Source organism: Pagrus pagrus (genome assembly GCF_965226575.1).
Source record: "Pagrus pagrus genome assembly, chromosome: 21".
Taxonomy (NCBI): Eukaryota; Metazoa; Chordata; class Actinopteri; order Spariformes; family Sparidae; genus Pagrus; species Pagrus pagrus.
The window spans coordinates 17,254,364-17,281,989 of NC_140208.1; the positions used below are offsets into that span (position 1 = coordinate 17,254,364).

The window sequence follows — 27,626 nt, forward strand, 5'->3', positions numbered from 1 at the left end:
TTCACAGTACACCAAATTTTATTGACACATAAAGGCATACAGTACTTATATACATCTTTTTGAGTATGTACAAAATAGAGAACCCATGGATGTTACACATGTATAAAAATATGCATTACATCTATATAAATATGTACACAATGTGCAAAACATATGGCATACAAACAACAAGAGGCATGGCGTGGGTGGTGGAGATGGAGCGGAGGTGTGGCTGCAGTGACGGATGTAAATCAGCAGAGGGTGGAGAAACTCCACGCCTCATCTGTGCTCCCATTAATGTTCCCAAAACACGTGTTTTAATGAAGTGTCCCGTGCAGAGCGCCGTTCGGCTGCTCCGCTGGAAAAATGTAGAATGTTGACAAGATGATAAACGGTGCAGGTGAACGAGGACAAGCGGGAGAGCTGGAGTCAATACGGGGACTCCAACAGTGAATGTAAAAGAACGTTCAAGGAACCTTTAGGGGTTCCTTCCACAAACCTCCAACACGAGAGGGTTATTCAAAGTCAAACACACCCCCCATTCAACCACTCACATATAAGTGCCTTCTCAACTGTATCACTCTGTAGTAAAAGCTCTTACGCTAATAAAATCAAGGCAGGATCTAACATACAGTACAGTATATCAAGGGGAAACAGCAGCCATTTATTGCTTTTAGCTGTCCCTGTCTGACCAGTCAGCGACCGTAAAACTGCCGATAGTAAGTGGTGTCAATCACATAATGTGTAGATTTACTGCAGTCGAGAGGTTTGTGTTCGTCTCGTATGAAAAATAAAACGAAAACAACTCTGCAAACCAAAAATATACACACAAACTCTTCTTTTACAGATTTTACACGAGCATGAAAACAAGATTAAATGTTGTTTTTTTTTTCCTTTAACTTTTCACTCTAAATACAAAAAATGTGAGAAAATTAACAAAAAGTGATAATATGTTCCACTGCCAGTTTGGCAAACAAAATATTACGTTTGATAGCCTTCAGAGGCACTGTGAAGAGTTGGAGAAGAAATTCAAACCCAGAATTTGAATATTTATGATATTAATGAGGTAAAAATACAAACTCAGTTATAGTTATAAATAAGTGTTTGAAGCTCGAAAGGTGGCAAGGTCCGCCACATAGAAACAAAGGAAAACAGTGTGAAAGCCTGTTGTCCTTTACAGTCAGTTTGTTTATTCAGACATGAAAACAAAGAGTTTGTTTATTTAGTTTGTTTAGACATAAATAATCGTGAAGCTCTTTCTCTTCTGATTAAAATGTCTTCCCCAAAACTACAGAGTGCTACTTTAAAGCTAACAGACAGATGCAAATAAAAACCTACGAACTCGTCACCTCTTGTAGGATACACATGAATCAGCTTGTGATTCTTACTGTTCATCCTATTCAGGATTTAACACTCACAGTAATGTGGAACAACCAGAGGTGACCAGGAGAAAGAAGAGAAATCTCTGAATGAGGCTTAAACATGTGACAAAACTAAAATACAACAAAGCCCAGAAGCAGGTCTGTGCAGTATTTGGCGCAACTCTTTCAGGCGTTTCAGATTTGAGCACATCCGTGTGTCTTGGCCTGATGATAAACGTGTAAGTGCAGCAGCGAGAGCATCACACTTCTTTAACAAGACAGTGTTGACATAAAGGGCTCTCCGTCGGTTCGCTCAGGTCGCCACATTATTGCTGACGGGAACAGCAAATCAGCATCACACAGGAAGAGGATCGATTTATTTAAAAACAAGCCCCGTTTAACTGTTTTCTTGCTAGAAAAATGACCCTGAAGCGGCAACATTTGCCGCCGAGGATGTGCCGTGAAGCCAGAACAGAAGAGAGGCGGCGCCCTCTGGTGCCCGTGGACGTAATGACAGAATAAAAAGTGGTTAAAATGTAGATGTGATTTCACCGGACATGTTTTTAAAAACGACAATTAAAAAAAAGCCATCTTATTCCAAAGTGCCATGACCGTATCAATCCCAAAAGAATAATCAAACTGAGCTCCTGAAACACTGAGTGGGATATGATGCAGTCCATTAAAAATAAACATCTAGAGACTTTGTGACGGCTCTTAAAGCAGATAAGCCCTCTTGTCTGTGCATTTTTGACCGTAAGATACTCGCAGAACGACACAGATAAAAACAGTAAACAGTCATCAGAAGCCGTTTTGAAGTTTTGAATATGTCGACTTGATAGTAAACGATTCCATTTTAAAAGATATGAGCAGATTTCTTCAGACAACTTGCGGGCGACGGCCGAGAGAGAGCTCGTAACGGCCAGAGAAGATTAAAACGTGGATACAATCATGCACACGGAGACGCACGAACATGCAAAGGACAGGACGACGAATCCACACATGCTTTCTTGCGCCTTTCTCTCTCACACACACACACACACACACACACACTCACTCACTCAAGAAACTAACTTTGTCGTAGCCGATGACTTTTTCGCCTGCCAAATATTATTTAAAATATTCAGTTTCCTTGGTCGCTAAAGCAGACTAACTTCTCAGCTACACGATTGTTAACTAGCGTGTTTGACGGCTAGTGATGCAGTAAATTCTCACACACACACACGCACACACACACACACACACACACACGCGCGCACACAGGCACACACACAAAGACAAAGTGCAGGTATACTGTAGGACAGCGAGATATAAAGCTCATCTTCTCCAAAAGACATTAATCCTCGATATAACTTGCAGCACACACACAATCACACCTACTGTGTGTGTGTGTGTGTCGTCATGTGTCATAAACTGATTTGTTCCCTTTTCAACTCTCAGTTTACGATCAGAAGAGGAAAAAAAAGCTGCCATCTTTTGAGAGTTAAGTCCCATTTTTTTTTTTTTTTATCTTTTTCAGAATTACATTCAAAATAAGATTCTTGGACAACAACTGCAGTATCTGACGACCGACCGTCACTTCATATTAACCATCACCTTGGATATGCACAGTTCACATTTCCTTGTTCTGAGGTGAGCGAGGGGCATCTGTCGGAAACGCTGCGCCTCTTTAAGTGCATAGCTCTCGCGCAGATGGAGGAGCTTGCTCCTCCCGTCGTCGTCTTTTGTTCCTTAGAGTCATTGGTTCATCAGCTTGACCGCAGGGGTCGTGATAGCTCAGAAGAGAACAGTCGCATCTGATGCAATAAATCAGATTGGTCAGCAAACATGTCATCTACAGTATGTGGGAGATTGGACCAGTGTGCGCTCCTCGCAGATAGAAATCCCTTTAAAGCTGGCTGATCTGGTTTCCAGTCATAAAGGGAACTAGTGACTCCTCAAAGCACTTCGACTGGTTGAGTCAAAGTTTCCCAGGCCTCAAATCATCTTTTTTTTTTTTTTTTTTAATACAGCTTGATTTCATATGTAGTCTGAACTGTCATGGACAGTAACGTCAATGAGTAACACAGTTTTTTGTGTTGCTTTTTTAACCTAGTATGGCTCAGTGGAACAAAGGTCTTCACATCGCAACTATTTATGAACCCTTTAACATTTGGTTACTGTGCCGACACAGTTAAATAGACACAGTGTTCACTGAAAGCCAACCAGCCAAACCTCCAGTAGAAACAAGCGTCAATACTATCGAGGCTCTCTGTCCAGGAAGAGTCATGTTAGTGTGGTCTAAACAGTATTTACAAACAGTCCTTGCTGCCAGTATTCATTTGGCTCTGTCTCCATTATTAATGACATCAGACACTGAAAAAAGTCTACTCTGTTTAAAATCCCTTTATCACATATTATCACCTCAGTGATGACGTTGTTCTGTCTTCTTTTTTAAAGCCGTGCAAACTCCTGCTTTTGTCTCAGTGCTCTGCCTGTACAGCATCCCTTCTGGTAGGATAGTGGGAATATTACAGATGGTATGGATGTAGTGGTGAGAGTGGTATGGCACACAGGTGCCATGTTTTCTCCTCCTTTTGCTTCCTTATTTAAAATGTTGAACTCAGACCCTTTCATCTTCTCTCCATCCATCCATCCATCCGTCCGTCGCTCCCTCCTGGCTCATTCGGCTGCAAACTCCCTCGACTCAACCTTTCTTTTTCTTCCGTCCATGCCTCCGTCAGTCCCAGTGCAGCTGCAGGTCATGTGAATCCAGGAAGTCCGTTGGGATCCCCAGTGGTGTGAGTGCCCCACCGGGACCCGGCGGCATGGTGAGGTCCAGCCACTCCATATTGTCCAGACCTGGGTCGGACAGGCCCATGTTGAGCGAGGACGGGGGCGAGGAGTCACAGAAGGACAGGTCTGATGTGTCCATGGGAGAGTAAGGTTGCTGGTCTATCAGCTGGGCCTGCAGCTCCTCCATCAGAACCTGTGTGCGCGGGTCGGACGCTGGAGGCGTATCGACCAGTGTGCCCTCCAGAAAGGCTTCCAGCTGATTGTCTGTGGCCAGCGAGGAGAGGCTGGGCAGACTTTGGCCGATGATGGGGCTCAGGGTGGGCGGAGGGGCCACCTGGATCTGTGGAGGCGGCCTGGAGAGAGCGGTGTTGACCGGCAGGGTAGTGATGTTTGCTGTGATTGGGAGGGTCTTAGTGAGAGACACTGAAGGATCCTGCTGGATGAATGGTGTGATTTCTGGAGAGAGAGGAGGGAGGAGGAGATTCATTAAGAAGGTTCAACCAATAAGGGCTCCTTTGTAAAGTAGCACTGGTACTGACCGAGACATTTTAATCAAATTATACAGAACATAGAGTCCACAGTTTGTTCATCAATACCACAACCTTCTTCTAAGAAAGTAAACTGAAAGATGAACTGATGAAAAAGTATTTCAACTCCTTACTTTAGCTAATTATTTCACCCAGTTATCTACTCATGTTAAGCTCAACCATGCATTTATTACTTTTAACCAACCAACAATTAATCTATTAAATTTTAGCTGAACACTATATATCAACTATTTATCCATTATTTAAGCTATTTCAACCATTTAGCTGTCAATTTTTGATAATTTATACATTACTTTGGCTAACTGTTTGGAGTCTTTAACCATTACATTTAGCAAACTAATTTCAATGGTCTTTGTGTTGCTGTGGTTGAGGAAGAACCTCCGTCATAATGAGACAGCATAAATATCTAAAAGGCTGATATCAGTCAATTCTGTTAACATAAGACGTAATGTCAACCAACTGAAGACACTCCTGTCTACACAGCCGTTTCCTCAGCGTCTTCCTGAGACTACAATGTCTTTAACTTGCTCATACTAAATACAACGTTCTGGGTCTGTACTGTTTGTGTTTTCTGTCTGTGCACCTCCTTACCTCCACTCTCTATCAGGATGTCGAACAAGTCATCCATTTGCTGGCTTGTTGCCGTGGGAACCTGAAAAGGACAGTTAACAAGGTTGAGAGACTTGAAGCGAGAGAATTCCTCAAGGTTTTGAAATCTGAAAATAGACTTAGATGTTGTTATGCTTTTTGGTATTCTGAAGGATACAGCAGCTGAGAACTGCAGGAGAAGAAATGCATGGAGTGTTTTGAGCTGTGCTATAGGTGTGCGTGTGTTTAAGCTGTGGTGGTGTGCATCTGACCTGTGAAATGTTGTTGATGTGCAAGTTGCGGCTCCGTTTCACAGCCTCCTCATAGCGGGGAGGCTCTTTTGTCTTGGGAGGCTGACTAACGAGGGAGGTGGGCTGAAGGATGAAGGCAGGCTGGGGAGAAGGAGACTGGAAGAATAAAAAACAGGCTTTTGAGTGAAGCAAACACTAAAGGTAAAGTTTGGAAACTTCAAATCAAAAAGTTAATGATCCCAAAAAGCATCTGTAATCAGGATAGACTGAAACAAACTAAACTAAACCCCCCCTCCCTCCAGAAACAAGTCAGCACTGATACCTTATTGAAGGGTCCGTTAGAGATGTGGTGGTTGGGTGAAGCCCGGGGAGAGACCCTGTTCTCCGGGGAGCTTCTCAGGAAATTCTGAGGATTCAACTCAGGTTTAGTCTGGGTCTCTAAACCAATGGTGTTATTGCACATAGTAATAGTCTGTCAAGAGACAAGACAGTCTCAATTAAGTTAATCATGTATAAAAAGATTGACATAATCATAACAGAAAAACAAGACAGCTATAAAAGAGATGAAAAAAATGCAAAAACTCCATAAAACAGATGTAATAAGATAGAGTTGTTTGTGTCATAAATGTGGTACCCAGAGAAAAACAAATGCAGCTGTTGTTTTAAAGGAGGAACTGAAAGTACAGCAAATGGGAAATGTTTTACACACACATTTGTGGCACTGAATTTTTAATTTCTGCTCAAATGTGGAAGTAAATTGGACATCTGATAATACAAAATAAGAGTAGTGGTTGTGGTAAATGGTTGAAGTCATTTTTAAGCAAAAATGTTCAAACATTTTGGTTCCACATTCTCAAATGTGAGGTTTTGTTTTTCTGTTTTTTGGTAAACTAAATATCTTTGGGTTCTGGGCTGTTCTTTGGATAAAAGGACCTTGGTCTCTGAGTAATTGTTACAAGCACTGTCCACCATTTCCTGACATACTGTAGTCCAAACAATGACTCAATTCTTTACGGAAAAAAAACAAAAACAAAACAGATGTATCATTAAAGGATGGGGACTTAAAACAAGTCCCCATCTACTTTGGATATTTAGGAGAATGCTTTCAACATGGTTTTGTTATAACAATGAAACGTGACCCGACTTTCCTTCAGCATGGGGGTGAGTATATGATGACCAAATTTAAATTTTTGGGTGAACTTCATCAAAACAATCATTAGTTGCAACCTTATTTAGATAAACTGCTGCAGTGCTTCTCCAGTAAGCATCATTACTGTGCGTAATACAAAAGTTTCGGATTGTTTAATACACTTTAAGGACAGGACTCAACATATGGGACACAGCCGAACAATATGTTTTGTCAAAATGACAAATCAGCAAACAGACATTGTGTAATGTTGTTCTCACAGAAATGCAACTACTTATGTGACTCACTTGTAGCAATTGGTTGTGGTTGGCTAACTGCTGGCTGGGTGCCACCTCCATCTTAGTGGTTTGCAGCTGAGGAACTGAAGCCTGAATCAGGCCTGGGTTTGAGACTGTGGCCTGAAGAACAGGCTGAGATAAGAGATAAGGAGAAAGGGTCATTTGGATATGTAAAGTCAAACAACATCTGTAAAACTACGCTGAATTTGTTACACATTATTCTTGGTTGCAGTCTCACCTGCAGGTTGACAGTGGTGCTCGGCAGCTGGATCGCAGTAGCGTTGTTGGGTAGTGACACTGGGAGCAGGATCTGAGTTCCAGCCTGGCCTGTCGTGGTCAGCAGAGTCTGAGGCTGACCCAGCACCTGGGAGACTCCTCCTGTGTGGCTGATGAAGAACTGCTGGAGGCTGGGGGCTGCCGGTTGGGACTGGGGCTGGGTCTGGAGCTTGGGACTTCTCTGGGACTGGTGGAGCAGCTGTGGGCTGGTGCTTATTTGGGGCTGGGCTTGGGTGATGAGCTGGGTTTGGGTCTGGAGCTGCAGCGGCTTGCCAGAGGAAACAGTCACATCCTCCAACTTGACCACTGTTGGCAGGGAAGAGAGAGCTTGGGAGCCGAGGATGGAGCTAGGGATTGTAGCAGTGGTGGATGAACAGTTTGACAGGACTGCACCCTCCATTTTTACAACATTTGAGTTCAGGAGAGTAGGAATAGAGTTCATGGCAGGTACAGAGGTGACTTTGGGAGACAGAGAGGCACAGTCAGCAGTGCTGGCCCTCTTCTCCACCTCCAGCTGCATCTTCAGTGCCTCCACCAGCCTCTGCTCTTGCTCCAGCTTCCTCATCAACTCTTCTATCTGCCGCTCCTTCTCGTGGAGCCTCCTGTCCTTTTCCTCAGGGACTTGGACAGACGGAAGAGGTGAGGACCGCAGACCTGCCAACATTTCAGATGGCGGCTCAGACATGCCTACATCATGCTGGAGGGCGGACAGTTCACTGGGAATGGGTGAGACCGGCGGTGTGGGGTTTATGCTTTCTAGAGTCTTCTGCTGGACTGGGAGGACTATAGTGGGGGCTGAAGTGGTGTTTGTGACATCCATGGGGATGGAGGAGAAGGTGGTAATGCCAGGAGAAGGAACAGTGGTCGGAGCAGAGCTGCTGGGATTGTCCTGGAAAGGCTTCAGTCTTTCTATCAGGTCGGTCTTTGTTCCCGAGACAGGGAGGCCACGCAGCTTTAGCTCCAGTTTGAGCTCAGCCACCTAGACAAGAAAAACAACTGTAACACCTATAGAATTATCACACCATGGGCGATTAGATTGGTGCCCTATAAACCTCACTGTCACTATGCAACTTTCACTGTGCACAACATCTCCCGGGGAAAATGATGTCTTCATTAGAGACTAAATGAAAGAATGAACTCCTGTTTTGTCCTGTGTTGTTGGTAGTTTTTACGCTGAGGTAAAAGGAGAAACGATCCAGTTATCTTTGTGCCTTAATGGAAGCTACAGTCCGCTGCTGATTAGCTTAACATACAGCCTGGAAGCAGGGGGAAACAGCTCGTCTGGCTCCGTCCAAACTTAGGAAAAAGCGCCATCCAGCACCATTACATTTACGTTTTCAAAACAAGTGTTTCTTGATGGGCTAGTCACTTCCTGGAGTCCAATAAGTTTAGCAACAATCACCAACAAGACACTGAGAAGTCATTGATCTTGGCAAAGAAACAAGTGCTGCATATAACCACAAAAAAACCATAACATATTGTTTTTACACGTCGTTTTTTCTACAGCTTAAACAGCGTAAGCATAATAATAATCATAATATTTTCCATAGACATTCCCAAGTTGTCAATGCTATTCCCTCAAGTCCTGGTGTGTAACCACTGTCTTAATATGTGTAGCTGTATAAAGCTCGTTCTCACAAAACACCATGTTTTTTGGCAGCGCTGCTAGTGTTCGCAGCAAAAAGAGAGCTTCCTGAAGTATATTGTTATCAAATGCAATTTTGAGAGCTCCCTTGTGTAATCATTGTTTTATAAAACTTCCTGAATGAACTTGAATGACTTGTATTAAAAACATGGCCTAGCTTTGTAATAACTTTAAGTTTTAACAGCTGAGTAATTCCACCCTTCAGCCTACAATCATAACTTTGATTTCTAAGCTGCTGGGGCACGCTGTTCCAAGCTACAAGGGCGAAGGGTTCACTGGTGCACGTGGGTTCCCAAATACCTTCATCTCCTCCAGGTTGGCAGGCAAGACTCCTGGCTTGCGGTTCGACAGCGAGTTGTTTGGGCGAGCTGGAACCGAAGCCACAGGGGGAGGCGGAGGTGCAGTGGGCAAAGACACCACGATGGAGGTTGGCAAGCTGCTGGCGCTGCTGCCCTGACCCTCTGCCACAGGTCTGCAGGGAGAAAAGAGACGTGAAATAAGATGAGGTCATTGTTATTCAGGAAATCATTCGCACTACATTGCATGTGAAACAGAAAAAAAAGGAAGAGGAGATGGGAGAAAGAGGGAATCACTGAAAAGAGAAAGACAGGAAATGAAGAGAGGAAATCTGTTCCCAATATGAACAGATGATCCGTTCTGTGACCTGCGCCTCACACTAACAAAGCCAGTCAACCAAACCACTGAGCACAAGCACAGTTCAAAGAGAGCTTGGCCAGACTGCCGCTGTGAGGACATTCATGAAAACAGCGGCTGTGGAGCAACATCCTGTGAGTTATTAATATGATTAGAGGCAGAGTTGTTGTTGGAAACTAGCTAATGGCCCTCTGGCCCGTTGAAAACAACAATATTTGGCTTGTTGTCAGATAAAGAGTTATGGAGGAAAGCCAGACCAGGCCTCTTGAAAAAAATGTGTGTTGTTTTTTTTCAAAGAGGCCTGAAAAAACATAAATCCATAACACTCTGTGATATGGGTAATGTTTGGTATGCGTACTTGAGTGGTGCTGGTAATATAGTCTGGTAGTTATAGTGCTGCTGTTGCTGGCTGAGGATCTGCAGCTGGAGGAACAGCTGCTGCTGCTGCAGTAGTCGAGCATATGAAGAGTCCATGGGTGCCTCACTGGCCTCCTGCTTCTGGTCGGGGGGAACGTACTGGTGGTACTTGAGCTTCTTCACCCTGGACTTGGGCTCTTTGCCCTTCTTACTGCGGCTCTTCTCCGAGGGCGTCTTCTGCTGGCTTTGCTGTTGTGGGGAGGAGCACATGGTTTGTCCAGCCGCGTTCAAATATTACACATTGAGATGATATTAGATTTAGAGATATAAAAAAAAAGCGCTTACTTTCACCAGTGTTGGGCCGGGTTTCGAAGGAGCAGCTGTGGTGAGTGGCTGCGCGGGAGTGACAGCTGGGCGGCTGGCGGGCGGCTCACTGGTAGCGATCAATTTCACAAAGTCTGTTGTGGGTTGTGTGGCAACTGGGAAGGCCTGAAAGACGACAGATAACAAAGAGAGACTTATAACTGCCAAGCAAACACTGAATTTCTTATAAACACTGTATAGAGTTACAAATATCTGGAGTAGAGCTGGGCAGTATGTCGATCTCCCAGATCGCCCAGTCAGGCATAAAAACATCGGTGTTACTAGTCCTGGATCTGACCTGCAGTATGGTGTTGGGCAGTGCTGGTGGTGCTGGAACTGGAGAGGGCGTCTCTGGCATTTTGCTCTCTGATGGAGAGGGGACAGAACTCTGAGACTCCTGGCTGGCCGGCGTCTCTGGAGACAGGGCATCGCTGCTGTCTTCATCCATCACCTTGGGATAGTTCACCTGGCCAACTGAAAGACGACAAAGTCGAGTAAGTTAACCTCCATGCAAGTAATTCACAACTTTTATCATCATTTCTCTCCCCCAATTCCCTGCATGTCAGATCAAACAAACACCTCACCGTGGTTGAGTCCATTAAGGCAGAAATGCTCAAAAAGCACTGGTTGTCTAACATGGTGAGTCTCACCGATGATAGCCTGTTTCAGGGTGGAATCCACTGGCAGGATGTTCTTCTCCACCAGCTCCATGGGGCCGGGTCTCTGGGCGATCTTTTCATTCAGGTTGTCGGCCAGCCGGGCCCTCTTGAGTCTCATCTGGGTGGCCTGTAGGGATGGCTCTGCTCCAGTCTCTGAATGAAAAATAAAAAAAATAAATCACACAGGATTCTTGTTGGGAAAATATTTTTTTTTACAATACTGTGTCTGGTGTCAGAATTTGTTTGTTTATAGCACGGGAAGCCATATTCCCCTTGAAATGTTCAGTCTTTTTATTCTAGCGCATTATCTACTTTAGTTCTCACTACATATACCTTTTGTTTTATCTAGAGTAGTACCTTGCAGGATGTGCATCCTGACCAGCTCTGCTCTCTCTGGACGACTGCGGATCTTGTGCTTGAGGAAATTCTCAGTCTGTAATGAAGGACAGATGAGGAACAGTCAGTAACACGTCTGAATTTACATGTCCTGTTCTTTTCTGCTGCACTGAGCAACATACAAGTCCAGGAGTGCTTCTCAAGTCTACATTATGCACTTTATTTACCCTGGCTCTCTCCAAGCTGCGAATCTGCCCATGGAAAGCCGCCGGGCTCTTCAGAGCTGCAACACACAACATTTTCATTCGCACAAGTTTGTAGACAAATGATTTATTTCGATGAAAAAAAATAGAGCAAACATGTTTATTATCTCAGCTATGAGGGTCAGAGTTTGTCATCATATTCCCGCCCACATTGCATTAGCCTGTCGGTGAGTGATGGACAAGTGCTGAGACTCACGTGGCATGATGCCCTGATCCACCAGCTGCTCCCGGGTTCGCCTCTGCTGAAGCCTCAACTGCAGGACTGGAAAACAAAACAACAAAATGTTGCAAAGGCATAAAAACAGAGGCATTTTGAATGCAATGTTAAAGCAGACAAACGAGAGGAAGTGCATGAGGGAATAGAGAGAGATGAGGTAGTACATAAAAATAAAAAATGATTAAAAATAGGGAAGAAAATTAGATCAGACAGAGAAGTTTACCACATCCTAACCTCATTCCTCCCCCAGATATATCACTCATATCCTGCTCTCTAGTCTGGGTTGATAACTATACAGAGGCATTTTGCACTTAGGACTCAAGTTAAACAACCACATGTTTTCAAGTTTTGCTCAAAACCTGTCCTGTCTTTTGGGAATTTCTTTGTAAGTTCACTCCAGAAGAGTAGTACAACTTCATACCTCGGTGGCTATTTAAGGGCAGAATGATGTTTGGTTCTGTTTCCACACCAAGCCTTACATTACTAGGGTATGACATTTCCAACGCTGTTATTATGTACTTTAACATTTTGGACCCCTGCTACTCAAAAACAAAACAGAGCAAGGCAATAATGAGAGGCAAAGGCGTACATCCATGACTAAAAGATGATTTATTAACCCAAACACTTCCAGAACTCCGAGACAAGCTGGCAGTATCATTTCCCACTTGGGTTGAGCAATAAGTATGACAATAAAAACACAGAAGAGGAGTGCTCACCTGCTCTGAACCCAGTGCAGCAGTCACTGAATGTCTCTACCTCCATACAGGCCATTATTTTACTCTCCTGAGACGCCTGCTGAGCGGTCCAAAACACAACTGACTGGATTAAGTCATTTGATCTCAAGGTGACAGACTTTTAATAAAAGCCCAAAAAGTGAAGCCTTTAGTCATATCCTGTCAGCCGCGGTGCAACATGATCAACAGAATGATAAGAATCCACAGTGTTAGAGAGAAGCAACATTAGGCCCTTCCTCTATTCCTTTACTCCTCCCTGACTCTGCTCTTTTTTACTGCAGGGCCGCAACCCTCCTCAACCTCTTCTCTCACTTCCCTCTCATTCAGTTTGGAAATATTTTATTTTGTCACTGCAGGCAATCCCAACAGTGTCTACAGCGGTTCCCTATAACTACTGAAGAAGAGTCAAGAGTCTTAGTCAGCTCTGACTAAGGCGAAAGGACAATGGTAACTCTGTCTTCAAGATGAAAAGATGAGCTTGCGGTAACAACACAAGTGTCACGTTAAAGGAAAAGTTCACCCAAAATGAAAAGTCAGTCATTATCTTCACTCCTCTGCCGATGGAAATAATATGAAAATGGATCAATACAGCTTGTTGAGGAGAATGCTGTGAATCTCCAGAAATGTTTTGTGGATTAAATAACCTGACCCGACCTTCCATCGGCATGAAGGTGAATATATAATGACTGAATTGAATTTTTTTGGTGGACTATTCCTTTAACTAAAAGGAGGTAGAGATTTGACATGACTTAAATACTGACCACGCGTACAGACACTTCTCCATTTATAGGAAGGGTAGAAAATTTCAGTGAAATGTGACAGGAAACAGCTGCCCTCACCAGCGTCATATCTTTTGTCTCGCTCATCTCTTTTGTGTCCGTTCACTATCGTCTTAGATATGCTGTGGGACCACTGATTGCATCACCCACTGTCACACCACCAACTGTTTTAACCTTTTGCAGGCTTTGACTGGGAATCCTGCAGCTTTAATTCCAACCAGAGCTGAGGTAAAACATTTACAGAACTCTACTCTGGACCCTGTTTATACAGATATTTTACAGCTATATGTCCCTGAAAGAAATGAACAATTCAAACACAACGAGCCAACTCTACTGGGGACATGTTTGTTTAAGGTGATACGTATAGACTTCCAGTCAGAAGTATTGTTCTGAATTCCTCCGGGAAATGCTGCTCAGCCTGACAAACACATGTTGACCTGTGACCTGAGCAGGCTGAGGAGAGACGTGGACGACATGACTAAGCTGTCTAAGTACACAGAAACCGGCACGCAAACACTCGGCCAGTCAGCAGGTCAGTGGAGGAAACGCAGGCTTGCATAGAAATGTTTCATCTGCGTTCAACAAGAGAGCCGTTTAATATTATCTACACCAAGTTGGCCGAGCTGCTGATGAAATGCGAGAAAACAAAAATCAGTAGTATAATAAGGACAGCTAGAAACCAGAGATTGAATGTTTATAGACAGATATTAAAAATAAAAAGAAACAGCTCCACATTTTTGGAAATATACTTGATAGCTTTTTTTGTCGACTGTTTGATGAGATGACTGACACCACTTTTATATCCATCAGTTCAATGTGAAGCTGGAGTCAGCAGCTGGTTTGCTTAGCTTAGCATTAAGAACTGGAAACAGAGGGAAAACAGCTAGCCCAGCTCTGTCCAAAGGCAACCTCTACGAGCACCTCTTACACTCATTCATTAACAAGTTGAATCTTGTTTGTTTAATCAGTGCAAAAACCAAAGTGTAATAATGTCACAGTGAGGTTACCAGGCAACCGGACTCCAGGAAGTCACTACATTCAGCCAGGAAAAAGTCCCGCACATAACCGCCTTTAAAAAAGGTGCAATTTGTAAGAATCAATTATTTGTCGAATTCAAAACAAATAGGGGGCAGCATATCGCTAGAGTAACTGCTAAAACTGCTGCTGTTAGCTAGTTAGCTCAGTTAGCCGTGCAGCTAACAGTCCTGACTGTGACCTCGGAGCACTGGGGGGACTGTTGGTGTTTACACCACTAGCACAGGAGCTTTAGATCGGACCGGCCAGGGTTAGCTAGTTGGCATGCTAACTTGAGTAGCCTATTTCTTTGCAACACAATACATAGATGTCATAATGTCATAACACATTCTGTTGATAATTTTAATAAATGTTCATGTTTTCAACCACAATTCTAACATATCGTACCTTTAATCTTGACATTATTATTATTTCTTCACAGAAACATGAGTTTTCCACTCACTTTGGAAAAGCAGCTGATTATTATTTGGGGCTATTTTGGTCTAATGGTTTGGTAATAAACATATAGTAAACTTGTGATTATATTGTTTTAAGCTGTGCACTTGTTTATCTTCTTGGCAGACTTTTGCTGTTGTCATTAACATTATTGATTTCACATGATAGGAGACCTCTTACCGGCCAGACACTCATTCCCTGTCACAACAAACTCACTGCCCTGAGTCCTCACGCTGACTCTGCTGACAGAGCTGCACTGCAGTTCTCCTCCTCTCTCCCTGCAGACTCTCTGAGCCACACACAACTGAAGCGGCCTCAGACACTCAGACCTGTCACGATGGTAGACAGATTAACACCTGAATGTTAAAACCAATATGAGAGACGGGACTCTGCGGTTGGCAAAGTGCTGGGGATGGCTCGGAGGGTGGAAAGTATGAGGTGTGTGTTCTCACTGGAGGGGAAATGACAAAAGCCAAGATGATGAGTGGGTGCTACTACTGTTGACATTCCACATTTTTCCACCGTCAAGACATTTTACTGCGCTCTCCTGCAGGCAGCAGCAGCCACCGTGCACGACGGCACAAACTCCTCCGTTTATCCAAAACATGCTTAATCCAGCCTGGACCAGCTCTGGCTTAACACCCTGCATTTGTTGACTGTATCTGACAAATTAGATTTTTCTAAGCATGGTGATCAATATTGCAGTGATTGCACTGGACTGATCTCCCTTCACCATCTAAGCCATGATTAGGAACTGGCAGAGGCAGCAGTGCATCTAACCCACTCCTAAAGCCTGATAATCACGTACCCATCCATCAGTGTCTCAGGCTGTCCCATGTGGCTGCCAAAATAACTCCAACATCGTGAGGCCCACGAGAAACATGCAGGCTGGCTAGCATGATGAAGATAATTTCTCTGCATGCTGCACAAAAGAAAAGCTGATGGAAGTTTCAGGGGTTGCAGACTCGCTTTTCCTGCCCAATTTGAACTTAGTAGTGGATTTGAGGACTACGTGCCTGTGTGCATGTGTCTAAACGGCTACATGTCTACATACATGTCACCATGTTGGAGGTGCAACAAAGGAAAAGAGCAAAAATGTTATTACATAGATTAGATGTTCCTTAGCTCTTCAGAGACCTCACCGTGCAATCAAATCCATTTTTGTTCCACAATTACACCCTCAAGTCCTGTTTATTCATATTGTTTTTCTGAAATGTATTCTCTAACAACTTTATAGGTCTCAAGAAACTCACGGTATGCAAAAACTTTTTTTCTCTCTACACCAGTGGTGAAAAGAGTACTGGAAATCTGTACTCAAGTACGAGTACAGCTAGATTACGGAATCATTACAAGTCAAGTTACTGGTATTCAAATAAAGCTTAAGTAAAAGTACAAGGTTCTTCTCAGACGCTACTCAGTATTGATAGTATTTAACCGTTGATGATTGATTGTAACGCATTATCAATAGCTTGCATTCAATCAGAGGGGTTTCTGTTTCTCCAAATCTTCAGTCTAAATTACTCCCAACGCCTGTTCTGCTCAGTGGTCGTGGTCACATCTCCAAACCTGCGCCTGCTGCAGACTTTTGTTTATCTGTCCTTATCTCAGGGTTTTCATTGGCCTGTTTTTGATCCGATTGCCTTATTGGCTACAAAAATGCTGATGAAAGGTTGAGATATTAATTCTAACTATGATTTTAAAAGTAACTAAGTAGATTACACAGTGTAATGTATACTAATGTACAAGTAAATTTACAGACTTAAAAAACTACAGTAATTTGAATAGTTGTAATTGGTTATTTCCGCCCCTGCTCTACATTATGCAGGTAGCAGGTAATGAACAGTAACGTGTTTTCTTGTTCGCCTTGACTCGGGTGAGTTGTGATTGTTATGTCACAGTAACATGTTGGTGCAGCACTGTCTTACTTACTGATATTGGAGGAGTTTTGATGACAGTAACTTTGATGATCCATCATATCATTTTCTCATATAATTCAGATAATTTAGACGCAGAATTACAGCAAGAGTGTGACGATGTTCACAGCAAAAACATTGGACAGCTGCACACAGCCCACACTACAGCGACTGTGTTATCACCTTGCTGACTCACTTATGCTGCATTGAGTAAGTAGTTACAGTGGCCAATGTGTAACATAGTGCAATGTGTGTTACGACAGAAAATACATAAGAATATGTTAAAAGATAGCACTTCCTCACCGTTTTTGCGCTCATTGAGCGGAGGCAGATTCTGTGTGGGCTGCAGCGACAGCTCCTCCATCTCATGGGTCACCGCCTCGCTCTGGGGACTGGGCAACAGAAGACTCAACATCCCACAGTCCCCCTCTGCTCCTAGCTGCCCCTGAGAGGCCTCCATCATGCCTCTGGAGGCGATTGGGGAGGGTCCCAGGCAAGTAACGGGGGGTATTGGTCACCGTCCCTTTGGTTAAGCCTTGCTGCTACCTGTGTGGAAACAAGAAACAAGAAGAGAGACTGAGGAGTTAGAGGGAAATCTAGTTCCTGCACATATGGAATAAAACACTCAAGGATATTCTGTGGCTCCTCATGAACATCAGTGCTTCAGCATAATAATCATCATCCTGTTGGTATGACTACTTCACCCAACTGGTGAAATGCTAAGGGTGGCATTTCATTTCAGCCATCTGGAAGAGCTCAGTCGCAGCCCAAATTATTCATTAAACGAGTCGAGATGGCTATTATACTGAATAATCACTTCAAACCGCCAGTTTGTGCATGAATGTTCTCTCTGTTCAGACGGCTTCATGATCTGGAATATGACGTCGCTGTGGCCGTTTCAAACAGAGGGAACGGAAACATTTCGGGAGCAAAACAAACAGTTTAGTATCCATGGCTTCCCAACAGTCTCTTAACCAGCAGATGACAGACTGCTCAGTCTCAACGTGTATGCCATTTATCGCTCTCCGGCAGTACCCACATGTATCCATTCCAGGACCTAAGCACTATTTACTAACCGTCCTGACGTGTTGCTTTTGGCTGAGAACCACTGTGTTTCTTATGGCTGTTTTTATTCCTCCCTGTAGGCCCATTAAGTGCCAAAGGCATTAGACAGCACAGGGAGACTGTGACGGATAAAATGTTTGAATGTTGTTCATTCTGGTGACTGAATGCTGATGTCACGTATCCAAACACAACAAATCCTAAACCCAAAGTTTCATTAGCTCTTGGTGTGCTGGTATCATAATCAGTAAAAAAAATACTCGCTTCCTCAGTGCGAGGAAAACTTATTTCCACAAACACATATAAAACATTTCTGCTGTTTGTTGTATGTAAAGCTCTCGGGTAATACAAAGTTAAGAGAAAACTTGAGCTGCTGATTATGTGATAAAAGTGTGTCAAAACACCACCAAACAGTTAAACGCACAATATGTAATGTCTTCCGCTATGGGTCTCTCGATCAAAACAAAACTAAAGATGTTTGCCGAGTGCCGTGTGTGACCGGCCGGGCGGAGCAGGAGGACAGAGCCGCTGCTCAGCTGTTCAGAGCCGGCCATTTCTTGAGAGAAAGTCGGGTGCAGAGCCAGACCTTCAGGAGGAATAAACACCTTTTATAGCTTTACAGCCATTCCTCGACTTGCTTCTTGTGACATCTCATAAAGAAGAAGCAGCAATCAAAAAGGCACTGAGACTTTATCACGACATTGTCATTGTGACTCTGTCTCGTCTTTTAAATCACCCACTTGTTTTTAAACTGCAGGGATTTTATCTGCTTTATTATTGCATATTTTACTCTCTGTGCATTCTGTTTTTATTGCTGTTAGCTTGTTTTATTCGCTTTGTGTTTTATTTGGTTTTGTAAAGCACCTTGTAACCTTGTTTTGAAAGGTGCTTTATAAATAAGTGGTTATGATTATTATACATTTGTCACACTATGGTGAGAGCTTATGTCAATAGGGGGAGCATGTAACAGTTCTGATTCAGACTATAATCCAGTAAGTGGCAGTGATGCACTTAAAAGCTGTTTTCCACTGTCATTAGACAACAAAAACAGAAGAGGACACAATAAAACAAGACAAAGAAGAAGACACCGTGACTGACTATAAACTATGTGGCGAGTTCAAATGAGTCACTGGAGTTAGAGGACCGGCCCGCTTCTTTCATATCAGCTGTGTGGGAAAGTTTTGAAGAGCGGGTGGTGAATCGGACTTGGACAGTGTGTTGGCGTTGTTGGACAGGTGTGTGTGGGTGCAGACATGTCGTACATGCTGACACATATTAGACGGCATCACCCAGTAAAATCAAAACAAAGCTAAATTTTAAAAAAAGAAGTCCAACAACTTCTCCCTGCTGCCTCCAGAAGTGAAAGCAGACAGGGCCAAAAACATTACCGAAGCAGTTGGCATTCAAATGACATTTTCATTTGTTTTTTATCAGCCCTGCATAAAAATATGACCTGTACCAGACTGTATGTTCATTGTTCATTCCTAAATGAACTACAGGCTGTACAGACTTTCTCAGGTGGAACAAGCTAAACTTCGACTATTATCTGTTGACAAGAAAAGAAAAGACACTTAGGCTGATGCACTTTGGATTTTTTTGTTGTTTCTGTCCAAACTTGTGCCGAACAGTGACTTCTCTGTACTGTTATGCCCCCATTTATGAGAAGTGCAGATGCTAAGTGCCCATGAGAAGTAATTATTTCACCTATTGCCTCAGTCTTAAAGACTTTCTGGTGTACTGACTGTTGCCTGCTATATCTGTGACATTTTGGGAGTGTGCATTCAGCCCCACCAATCAGATATCAAGTATTAACATGGGAGTCAATCCCTGTTCGCTTGGCATTTACCGGCAATCTGAATTGGTGCATGCTGACCTTAACGACCACTTCAAAATTAGCCCACTCGCTAAAACTTGGCTTCTGACCCGCAGCCACTTTCTGGCCCCTCAATGATGATTGAGTGCCACTAAAACACCAGGCTACAGTGTTCACAGCCTTGACGTTCAGCAGTTTAACCTCAGTGGTTTTCTGTAATAATACTCTAGTCACTTCATCTACAGTAATGTGAGGAACCAGTCTCTGCTCTGAAGCATTTACTTCCTATGGATTACAATCAAACTGAGCATTCTGGGCTGTGAGGCCTTTTGCTTTTATTTCTCTGAGTTGTACGAAAAGGGACTCTACATGCATTGACGCCAGTCAAGTGCCAGTCATTGCTCACTGGTTGTCTTTTAGTGGGAGTAGGTGGTCGTTTTTGATAAAATGAGCTGGAACATGAAATACGGCGGAAAGTATCACTTAAATCACATTTATAGAGTCTGACCTTTACTGCAGAACTAGTTTCCTTTCCTAAATGATGTGGCTTTATGTGATGCACATTTTGACTGGTTTCTAATACAAGTGAAAGTGATTTAACCAGTTCAGAACTAGCCTCTATTTTGGGTCTCTGCTTGAAAATGACATGCCCTGTGTAGCATGTGTAGCCATACTTGAAAAGGAAGCTTGATAATATGTTTTTTTTCACTGGGGAACATAAAGAAGTACAGAAGAAGAGTAAGAGATACATTTATAATAATATGCTTTCAAACCTGTAGTAGCAGACGACAGCAAGGGAAAGAGGAAAGAGATGTCCGGGCTAGTTGCTGTTAGGAGTCACTAAGCCATGGAGTCAAACCTGTTGGAGACAGAAAGGATCAAACATGAATATCATACATGCATCAATAATTAAAAGAAATGACGGAGCAGGATTTTACCTCCACCTTACACATGACAAGATTGCAATTAAATAATACATTTGATTAGTTTTATTTTTCTGTGTCTTAGGTGAGCTTCTCCTTCCAGTCATTAATGCTATTGCTTGTAACTCTTCCTGTGTTTATCCCCCCAAAAAGATTTTCTCAATGGAAATTCAGAAAAGAAAAAAAATCAAAATCACTGTATTACACAAAAACAAGACTCAAAAACAACCTTGAAAACATTGAAACAATGACATTTTTACATGGCATTAGTGCAAACCCACACGACAAAAGGAATACATTTTAAAAGGAAAAAGAATGACGATATCACACAATTAATATCCATTAAAAACAATAAAATAAAAACACAGTGCTGAACCAGACACTGATGCTGCTTGAATAGATGCGTTTGAAGATGAGCAGAGAATGAAAACAGATGACGAGAACCACTTAAAGATGTCTGAATAAAACTGGCCGACACTCAAGGCTGCATCAAGGCCTGAAAATGAATGTTCACAGGTTGCTAGGAAAAGCAGCGGTGGTCTCTATGACAATGGGAGCGGATCATCCGGGCGGAGACAATAGAAACTCTCGGTGCTGATGACTGAAGTGCTGCAGTCTGAGGGAGCGGCTCTCAGAATAACAATCAATCAGAAGCTTTCAGAATCTTGCGCTTAGTAAACATACTAGATAACTCGATTATGGTTTGATGGATGCATCAATTTACTGACACTCTGGGCCAATAATGGTCTTGTACTACATGAATGATATTTGTTTATGTAGCTGCCTCTCTCTCTCCACAGCATCATAAACTCAAAAGCTCCTTTTGGGCAACTACTCTTGTAGATGTCTGCGGATATTTCTGAGGCCGATTCAGAACATTTTCACAGTATTTCATCAGTATTTCAAGTCTTTAGGGGGATCAGTGCTGACTCACTGCAGTTTTGTGGCATGGTGAAAATAAAATGGCAAACTGACATTTAAAAACCATAAACTTAATGAAAAATAAGTAGGCATAGACTGATTATCAGATCTGACATTTAGCATTTGTCTGATTATTGGAATTGGCGGCTTTTTTATCTGACAAAATAGATTAATTTAAAAACAAGCTACTTTGGCTGTGACGCAGCTGTCTCTCTATGTCTGTATTCACCACTCAATAGCCCGCCAACAACACTACCTGACTGGTCAGGGCCCTGACACACCAGGCCGATGGTCAGCTGTTGACCTGTGTCGGGCCATCGGAGAGCATCTTTTGCCCAAATTTAGTTGATGTGTGTCTCGCACTGTTGGCACTAGTCGGTTCTTGTCAGCAGCTTTTTGGCTGATTGAGCATGTTAATTGGCAGTGGAGGTTGTTGGTGAGAAAAGTCACTCTGATTGGCTGTTCAGCTAAGTGAATCAGCACACAAGAAGAGAAATGGAAAAAGTAAGGGGAAGCCCCTTTTTCCTGTTGCTGTAGTGTCCACGTTTTTCCCCATTTAGCGCGCTTTCCAGTGCCATTTGCAACTTTTATCAGACATGTTCTCGATTAAGAGAGGCTATATTGGTGAGGGTGGTGTAAAAACTGCTCAATCATAACAGTACTTTGTATATCTGCAATCTAGAGTCTTTCTTGTTTTCCTTACAAAAAAGTACAATTGCCTCCAAAATGTAGTGTAGTGGAAGTATGAAGTAGCAGAAAATTAAAAACGTACCTCATATTAAAACTTAAGTAAAGTATTTGAGTATTGAGTATTTGACTTACTTACATCACTGGTTATTACACATTTTGACACAGGTAATTTTATTTTTCTATGTGTTGGCTCCAATATTTGCTATCAGTCTCCTTAATTCCTTCGAACAGGTATCAGCACTGAAAAAACAACCGTATTGGTCGTTCCCTAAAAATAAAACAGAGGAGAGAGGAAGAGGTGACGGCACGATTCTAACAGTCAGAGCACCAACATGCTGTGTGTGTTTATGTGTCGGGTGGGGCAATGTGAAAGACAGAAACAAGCGATCGAGAGAAAGGAGGCTCGGAAAGAGAGAAGAAGGACCGAACGACTGTCACGGCTGACGACGCTGTGGGATAAACATCGGAGCTGCCCCCTCAGAATCAAAGAGCGGATCCAGATGGCAGGCACTGCGTGTTGCTCTGCACCGGACTGTTCTTTAAATGGCACGGGGCAACAAGTACCATGTGTTTCATCAAAGGCTAATGCAGGCACACTATACTCACAAGTAAACACACCGCTAGAGTCAAAGGTGGGATCAACAAGGGAGGGTTAGAGAGAGAAGCTAGGCATCTGCTACTCATGTATTTGCTCAATTGTAATACTGTATTACTTTTCCCCGCAGGTTTCAACAATGAATGACCGGTCACGGCTATAAAAAGGTTTGGATCGACCACTGATACATCACATGACCGCTCACAGTGGTATTATATTATTCTGCTACCAGGCAGTGTTGTCTTCTTCTGCCACAGGCCGCTGTGTTTGGTGGTTAATAAACCTGGCACAGATGATGTGCAGGGTCCATGCTCGTGTCAATCATCAACACTGCAGTGTGCAACAACAGAGATATTAACAAATGTACCCATCCCTTTCCTGTCAGCACATAGGACGCTTTGCTAATGTGTTGCCAACAATCTGTAATCTGGTCTGAACAACATGCCATTAAAACAAATGAATGAAGAAAGTCATCATTGTAGAGAGTGAGTTCATAGTTCATAGAAACAAACAGCTCTGCAACACATTCCAGTGGTATTCTTGACACAAAAAAACCTTGGTATTGGTATCGGGTATCAGTGCCAAGCAGACAATGATTGTCAGAGGGAACAGAAGTTAATTTTCAATTAATATTTGTATAGCGAGTGAGGAAGACAGAGACTTTGAGCCCAAGCCCTTCAGTGCTTAGAGCCCAACTGTCACAGAAAGATGGCATGACAAGCTTGTCATATTGGTCATATACTGGGCAGATTGGGAAGTCACGAAGGCTGGACAGCTTGCAAGACACTTGACCAAAAGACTGACTTATATAATTTACACATTCGCATTAGCAAACATGCAGCCAGCAAGAATCTGGTACTGACATGGAAGCCAGTGACAATGTTACGGTGGTTATCTATACATCTTTTACTTTAATCTCTAGTTTAAAATCAATGCCAACTGAACAGTTTTGGAACGCTGCTTACCCAGAGAAGAATGGGAAACTATTTCAGGCCAATGTCTTTAACGTTAACAGGCCTGAAAAGGGGCGAAACTTAACGAAGTTGGAGCTGATAAATACCCATGACTTCTATAGAGTCCTTTAATGCGAGAATGAATGCATTTCCCAATAAATACAATAGCCAGACGTTCATAAGAATTAGGGGGCTTTCTGTCCAGAGTGAAATGAGTATAACACACTTCCAAACAACGCCATTGTCTGATCCCTGCGCTCAAAAACACATCCTCGTTAAGAGACTTCAACATTCACTTAAAGAACACTAACATTGCCATGGGGGTTTTTAGCTATTTCCCCGCCTTACCAGTGTTTATTCTGGAGCTCAATGCAATGCTAGCATCTCGGACCAGGCCAAATTAACCAGGGTGAATCTATGATGAACTGAAAACAAGAACTGCCTTCAGGTTTCATCATTGTTTTTATACCTGCAGTTCTAGTGGATCAGAGTTCAACAAGGTAATCATCCGAGCCAAGATTTTTGCACTATGATGGCACTATCTGGGTGTGTCTGCTCCCTGAGGCTGTTCTCTGTCTCGCACTACCTTAGGTCTATAAAAGGCCTGAACGTATGCCGTGCAGGTGAGAGGCTATATGACGTTCTACCACAAACATCTTTCTGATTGACACACTTCCTCATGTGTGTGAAGTCGGGATGTGAAACAACATTCAAAGTCCAACCGATATTCAGCAAAACAATCTAAAACTGAATCAGTTTGCCGCCATTCAAAAGAAAATGGAATTATTACAAACACAGAGTGAATGTATGTATCCGCCAGAGTAACAAACACAGAAGAGCCCCCACTTCCCAGTCTCTGCAAACTGACGAGAAGAGGTCGTGGGTCAACTTCACTACAAATAGGCCTTCAAGTGCTGAAATACCCACTAGCACTCACAGACACACACTGACAGCATGAGATAACTGAAAACTTGCAGCCTTTGTCGAGCTAATAAACAACAAAACAGTCGAGGAGGTCTGTTTTCTGTTAAAGGACATAAACATACCACCGACGGACTATGAAAAAAGAACATGCTGTGATGAAACACTGACGCTGCACAACTGTAAACAACAATCATCTAGAAGCACTTAAGTCGAAGCCTTTGTCTAAAACCTAAAAATGCTATGCTGTGGGTGCTCTGGGAATCATCTTTTAAAAAAAAGATTGAAAAACTAATTAAAGGGGCACCATGTAGTTTTTGGGGAAGAAAATCAAACTCAGAATTTACAACATTAATGGGATAATAATACAAACTCGGATAAATTAATTTTTTCCATAACTGCATAAACAAGCTGATCTCAGAGGAAAATAAGGACCCCAGAACACTGTTTGGAGCTAGACAGATGGCAGGGTCCACCACATATAAACAAAGTGAAACCGTATGAAACTGTTTGTGTATTCAGCCATGAAAACAAAGAGTGTTTGTTTATTTTAGTTTGTTGAAGCATAAAATCAAACAGTCAATGAAGACCTTTCTCCTCTGATTAAAATCTCTACCGTCGAAACTACATAGTGCACCTTTAAATCTGAAAAAAACGGGAATGCTAAGAAAAATGAGCATGACTGTACCTTACATTATCATGCAGCTCAAGGCAATAAGCCTCACCGTATCTAACAAGATTTAGCCTGTGACACTGTGTAATAAGGCTACACATCAAAATAAATTATCTTGGGGTTTATTGATATTACCATCACCTAGCTCTTTATGCTATTAATACTGTATGTGAGAGATGCTGAACCAATGAGCCGCACACATACAAGCACACAGCATGAGAGCCACGCCGTGCCAAACTACGCTTTGACTCTGCAGTTTTCTGGGCCTTAAATAGCCCACGTCTAGTCCAACAAAAATGTCCTCTTTCATCCCGAGATAAGACAGAAATGATGTCATCACCGTGGTTCATTCACCGGGGCCACTGTTCTGCTCTGTTCCCACAGGCGCACTCCTGCAGTGTCGTTTCCTTCCTGGCTGCCTCTGTGGACTTTGTAGAAAGGATCTTCTAGAAAGAGTACAAAAGGACTGGACTGACAAATAGACATGGGGCAAACGGCTGGGAGGCTAAAAGCAAAGGACGATTACAGTAGCCTCTTAGCTTCAAGAAACAGAGAGTGATGCCTGCAGAGGAGTACTACGGGCTGGTTATATAAATGAATTAACTACCCGGGGTGGCACCCAACTCCAGCATGTCACTACTAATAACTCAGTGGAGTCTGATTTGTCACAATCACTGTAAGGAGGAAGTACAATATCAGCCTGGACAAAAATCAAGCACTGTATAATGGAAACACGTCTGAATACAGTCTGATATACGGTTTCATTTTAATTTAATTCACCCCATGGAGAGACATGGAAACCCTAGTCTACAGCGATGTGAGCAGACAGTCTCCCTGCAAACTAATACCGCACTGGGAGGCTGAAATAAGCCAAACACACAGGGATATATGGCTCACGGCCCCGGGATAATTACACTCCCATCCAGCCATGTGCGCAGTGTTTAAGTTAACGCTAACAATCCACACTTCTTCTCGGTGACAGACTGGAGAGGGCCGCCTGGATGACTCACACAGACGGCGACCTGTTCGGGTTTTGCTGCAGCACCACCTCACTTTCCTCGCTTCAATCGATCGCAAGGAGACGGGATAACATCATCGGGTCTGAGGCCTCGTCAGTCATCACACACCGGGCGTGTAACTTGAGTAAAGGGGGATGCCAACTCACAGTCATGCCCCAGCATCCTGGCTCAAGATTAATGGCTTAAAGAAACATGCAGCGCACATAAACTGTACTCACCAATAAGCAGCTAGCTAGTTTAAACAGCAAAAATACATTTTAATATTGTCCTTGGGGAGTATTATTGGTTGGCATGGCTGTCTGCTCCACTACAGCTCCTGTTATCGCAGAGGAGGAGGCGGGTGGGTGTGGGATAAGCTAACCCTGGCTAGTTACTTTAAATCTGACAGGTGAGTGAGTTGCGGACAGCGCCAATCATAAAAGACGATGCGGCGCTTGCGTGGCCATCATTCCTAAGACTAGAAAACGCATCTCAAGATTAGTATCTGTCAGCTACCCCTTGTCCATGCTTTGCTGTGTAATCTCACCGAGCCTCGTCTGCTGTCTCTGTCTGCATATCACGAACGCTGCTCAACAACAACCTCCTCCTCCTCCTCACAGTTTCGCTAGTTAGCTCGGTTTAGTTAGCGCAGGCTAACATGCTAAAAACAAGACCGCTCCGTCCCGAGTCTGTCGTCTTACCGAACTGTGAAGACTTGAACAGCCGAGTCCGTCCGGGGTCCGGCTCACAACGAGATATCCATTAATGTCAGCGGGGATATCTTCTGTTGTTTGTTTCTTTCCTCCGGCTGTGAGATTGAAGTTTATTTCGCGGAGGAAAATGGCTGCGACTGGTCTAGGTTCGGATGCAGAGTGACGTAATGACGCTGTCGGACAGGAACAGTAGGGGGGCGTGGCGGAGGGCTGCTGTCCATGAGGCACCCATGAGCCTGGCCACTGATTCATGTACCACACTACACCTCAACACCTCCACTCGTCTGTAGTTTAATATGTTCTATCGAGGGACCTCATCTGTTTATTGTTCTCACATGTGACTTGAGTGTTACATAAGCTGGTAGACACCCACAAGGAGTGGAGTAAAATCATAAAGACATCCACATTCATTCCCCTCACTTTGCTTTGAAGTTAATTGAATCGCAGCAGAAGATTTTTTTTAGTAAAGCCCCCCAGAATTTCCCTGTTATTATCAGTATAAAGCATGTTTCTGAAATGACTGTGCAGTCGACCACCTTGTCTGGTTTTGCACTCCGTAACAGGAGCACAATATGAAAATGAAGCTTGCCCACACTTGCAACAAGAAGACAACTAAATCCTAATTCAATTTTAAAACCACTGATCAAGAAATCAAAACTCAGGCCTGTTTAACTCTAGTGGAATAGGGAAGACTATTTTTCAGTTCTTTGAATCATATAAATGGAATGAATTGCAAAGGATTTTTAAAATGGTGTCTCCTCCGATTAGCAGATT

General features: G+C 43.1%; 1 protein-coding gene across 4 annotated transcripts; it reads right to left on the minus strand.

Annotated features, from left to right (window-relative positions):
- Positions 1-26,997, minus strand: mrtfba (myocardin related transcription factor Ba). Of its 4 annotated transcripts, none has more exons than XM_084342629.1 (17): positions 26,841-26,997; positions 20,239-20,324; positions 16,894-17,136; positions 11,674-11,739; positions 11,442-11,497; positions 11,236-11,311; positions 10,870-11,031; positions 10,518-10,693; positions 10,202-10,345; positions 9,858-10,105; positions 9,146-9,317; positions 7,163-8,179; positions 6,934-7,056; positions 5,822-5,971; positions 5,521-5,655; positions 5,252-5,312; positions 1-4,568 (listed from the first exon to the last, which is right to left on the minus strand). In XM_084342629.1, exons 3-17 carry the CDS (start codon positions 17,051-17,053, stop codon positions 4,057-4,059), a joined length of 3,258 nt encoding a protein of 1,085 aa, XP_084198755.1. In that variant the 5' UTR covers positions 17,054-17,136; positions 20,239-20,324; positions 26,841-26,997; the 3' UTR covers positions 1-4,056. The 4 variants fall into 4 exon arrangements, with proteins under 4 accessions (XP_084198755.1, XP_084198754.1, XP_084198752.1 ...); XM_084342628.1 differs by having other exon boundaries at positions 5,822-5,905; positions 10,804-11,031; XM_084342626.1 differs by having other exon boundaries at positions 10,804-11,031.
- Between the last annotated feature and the right edge of the window lie 629 nt (positions 26,998-27,626).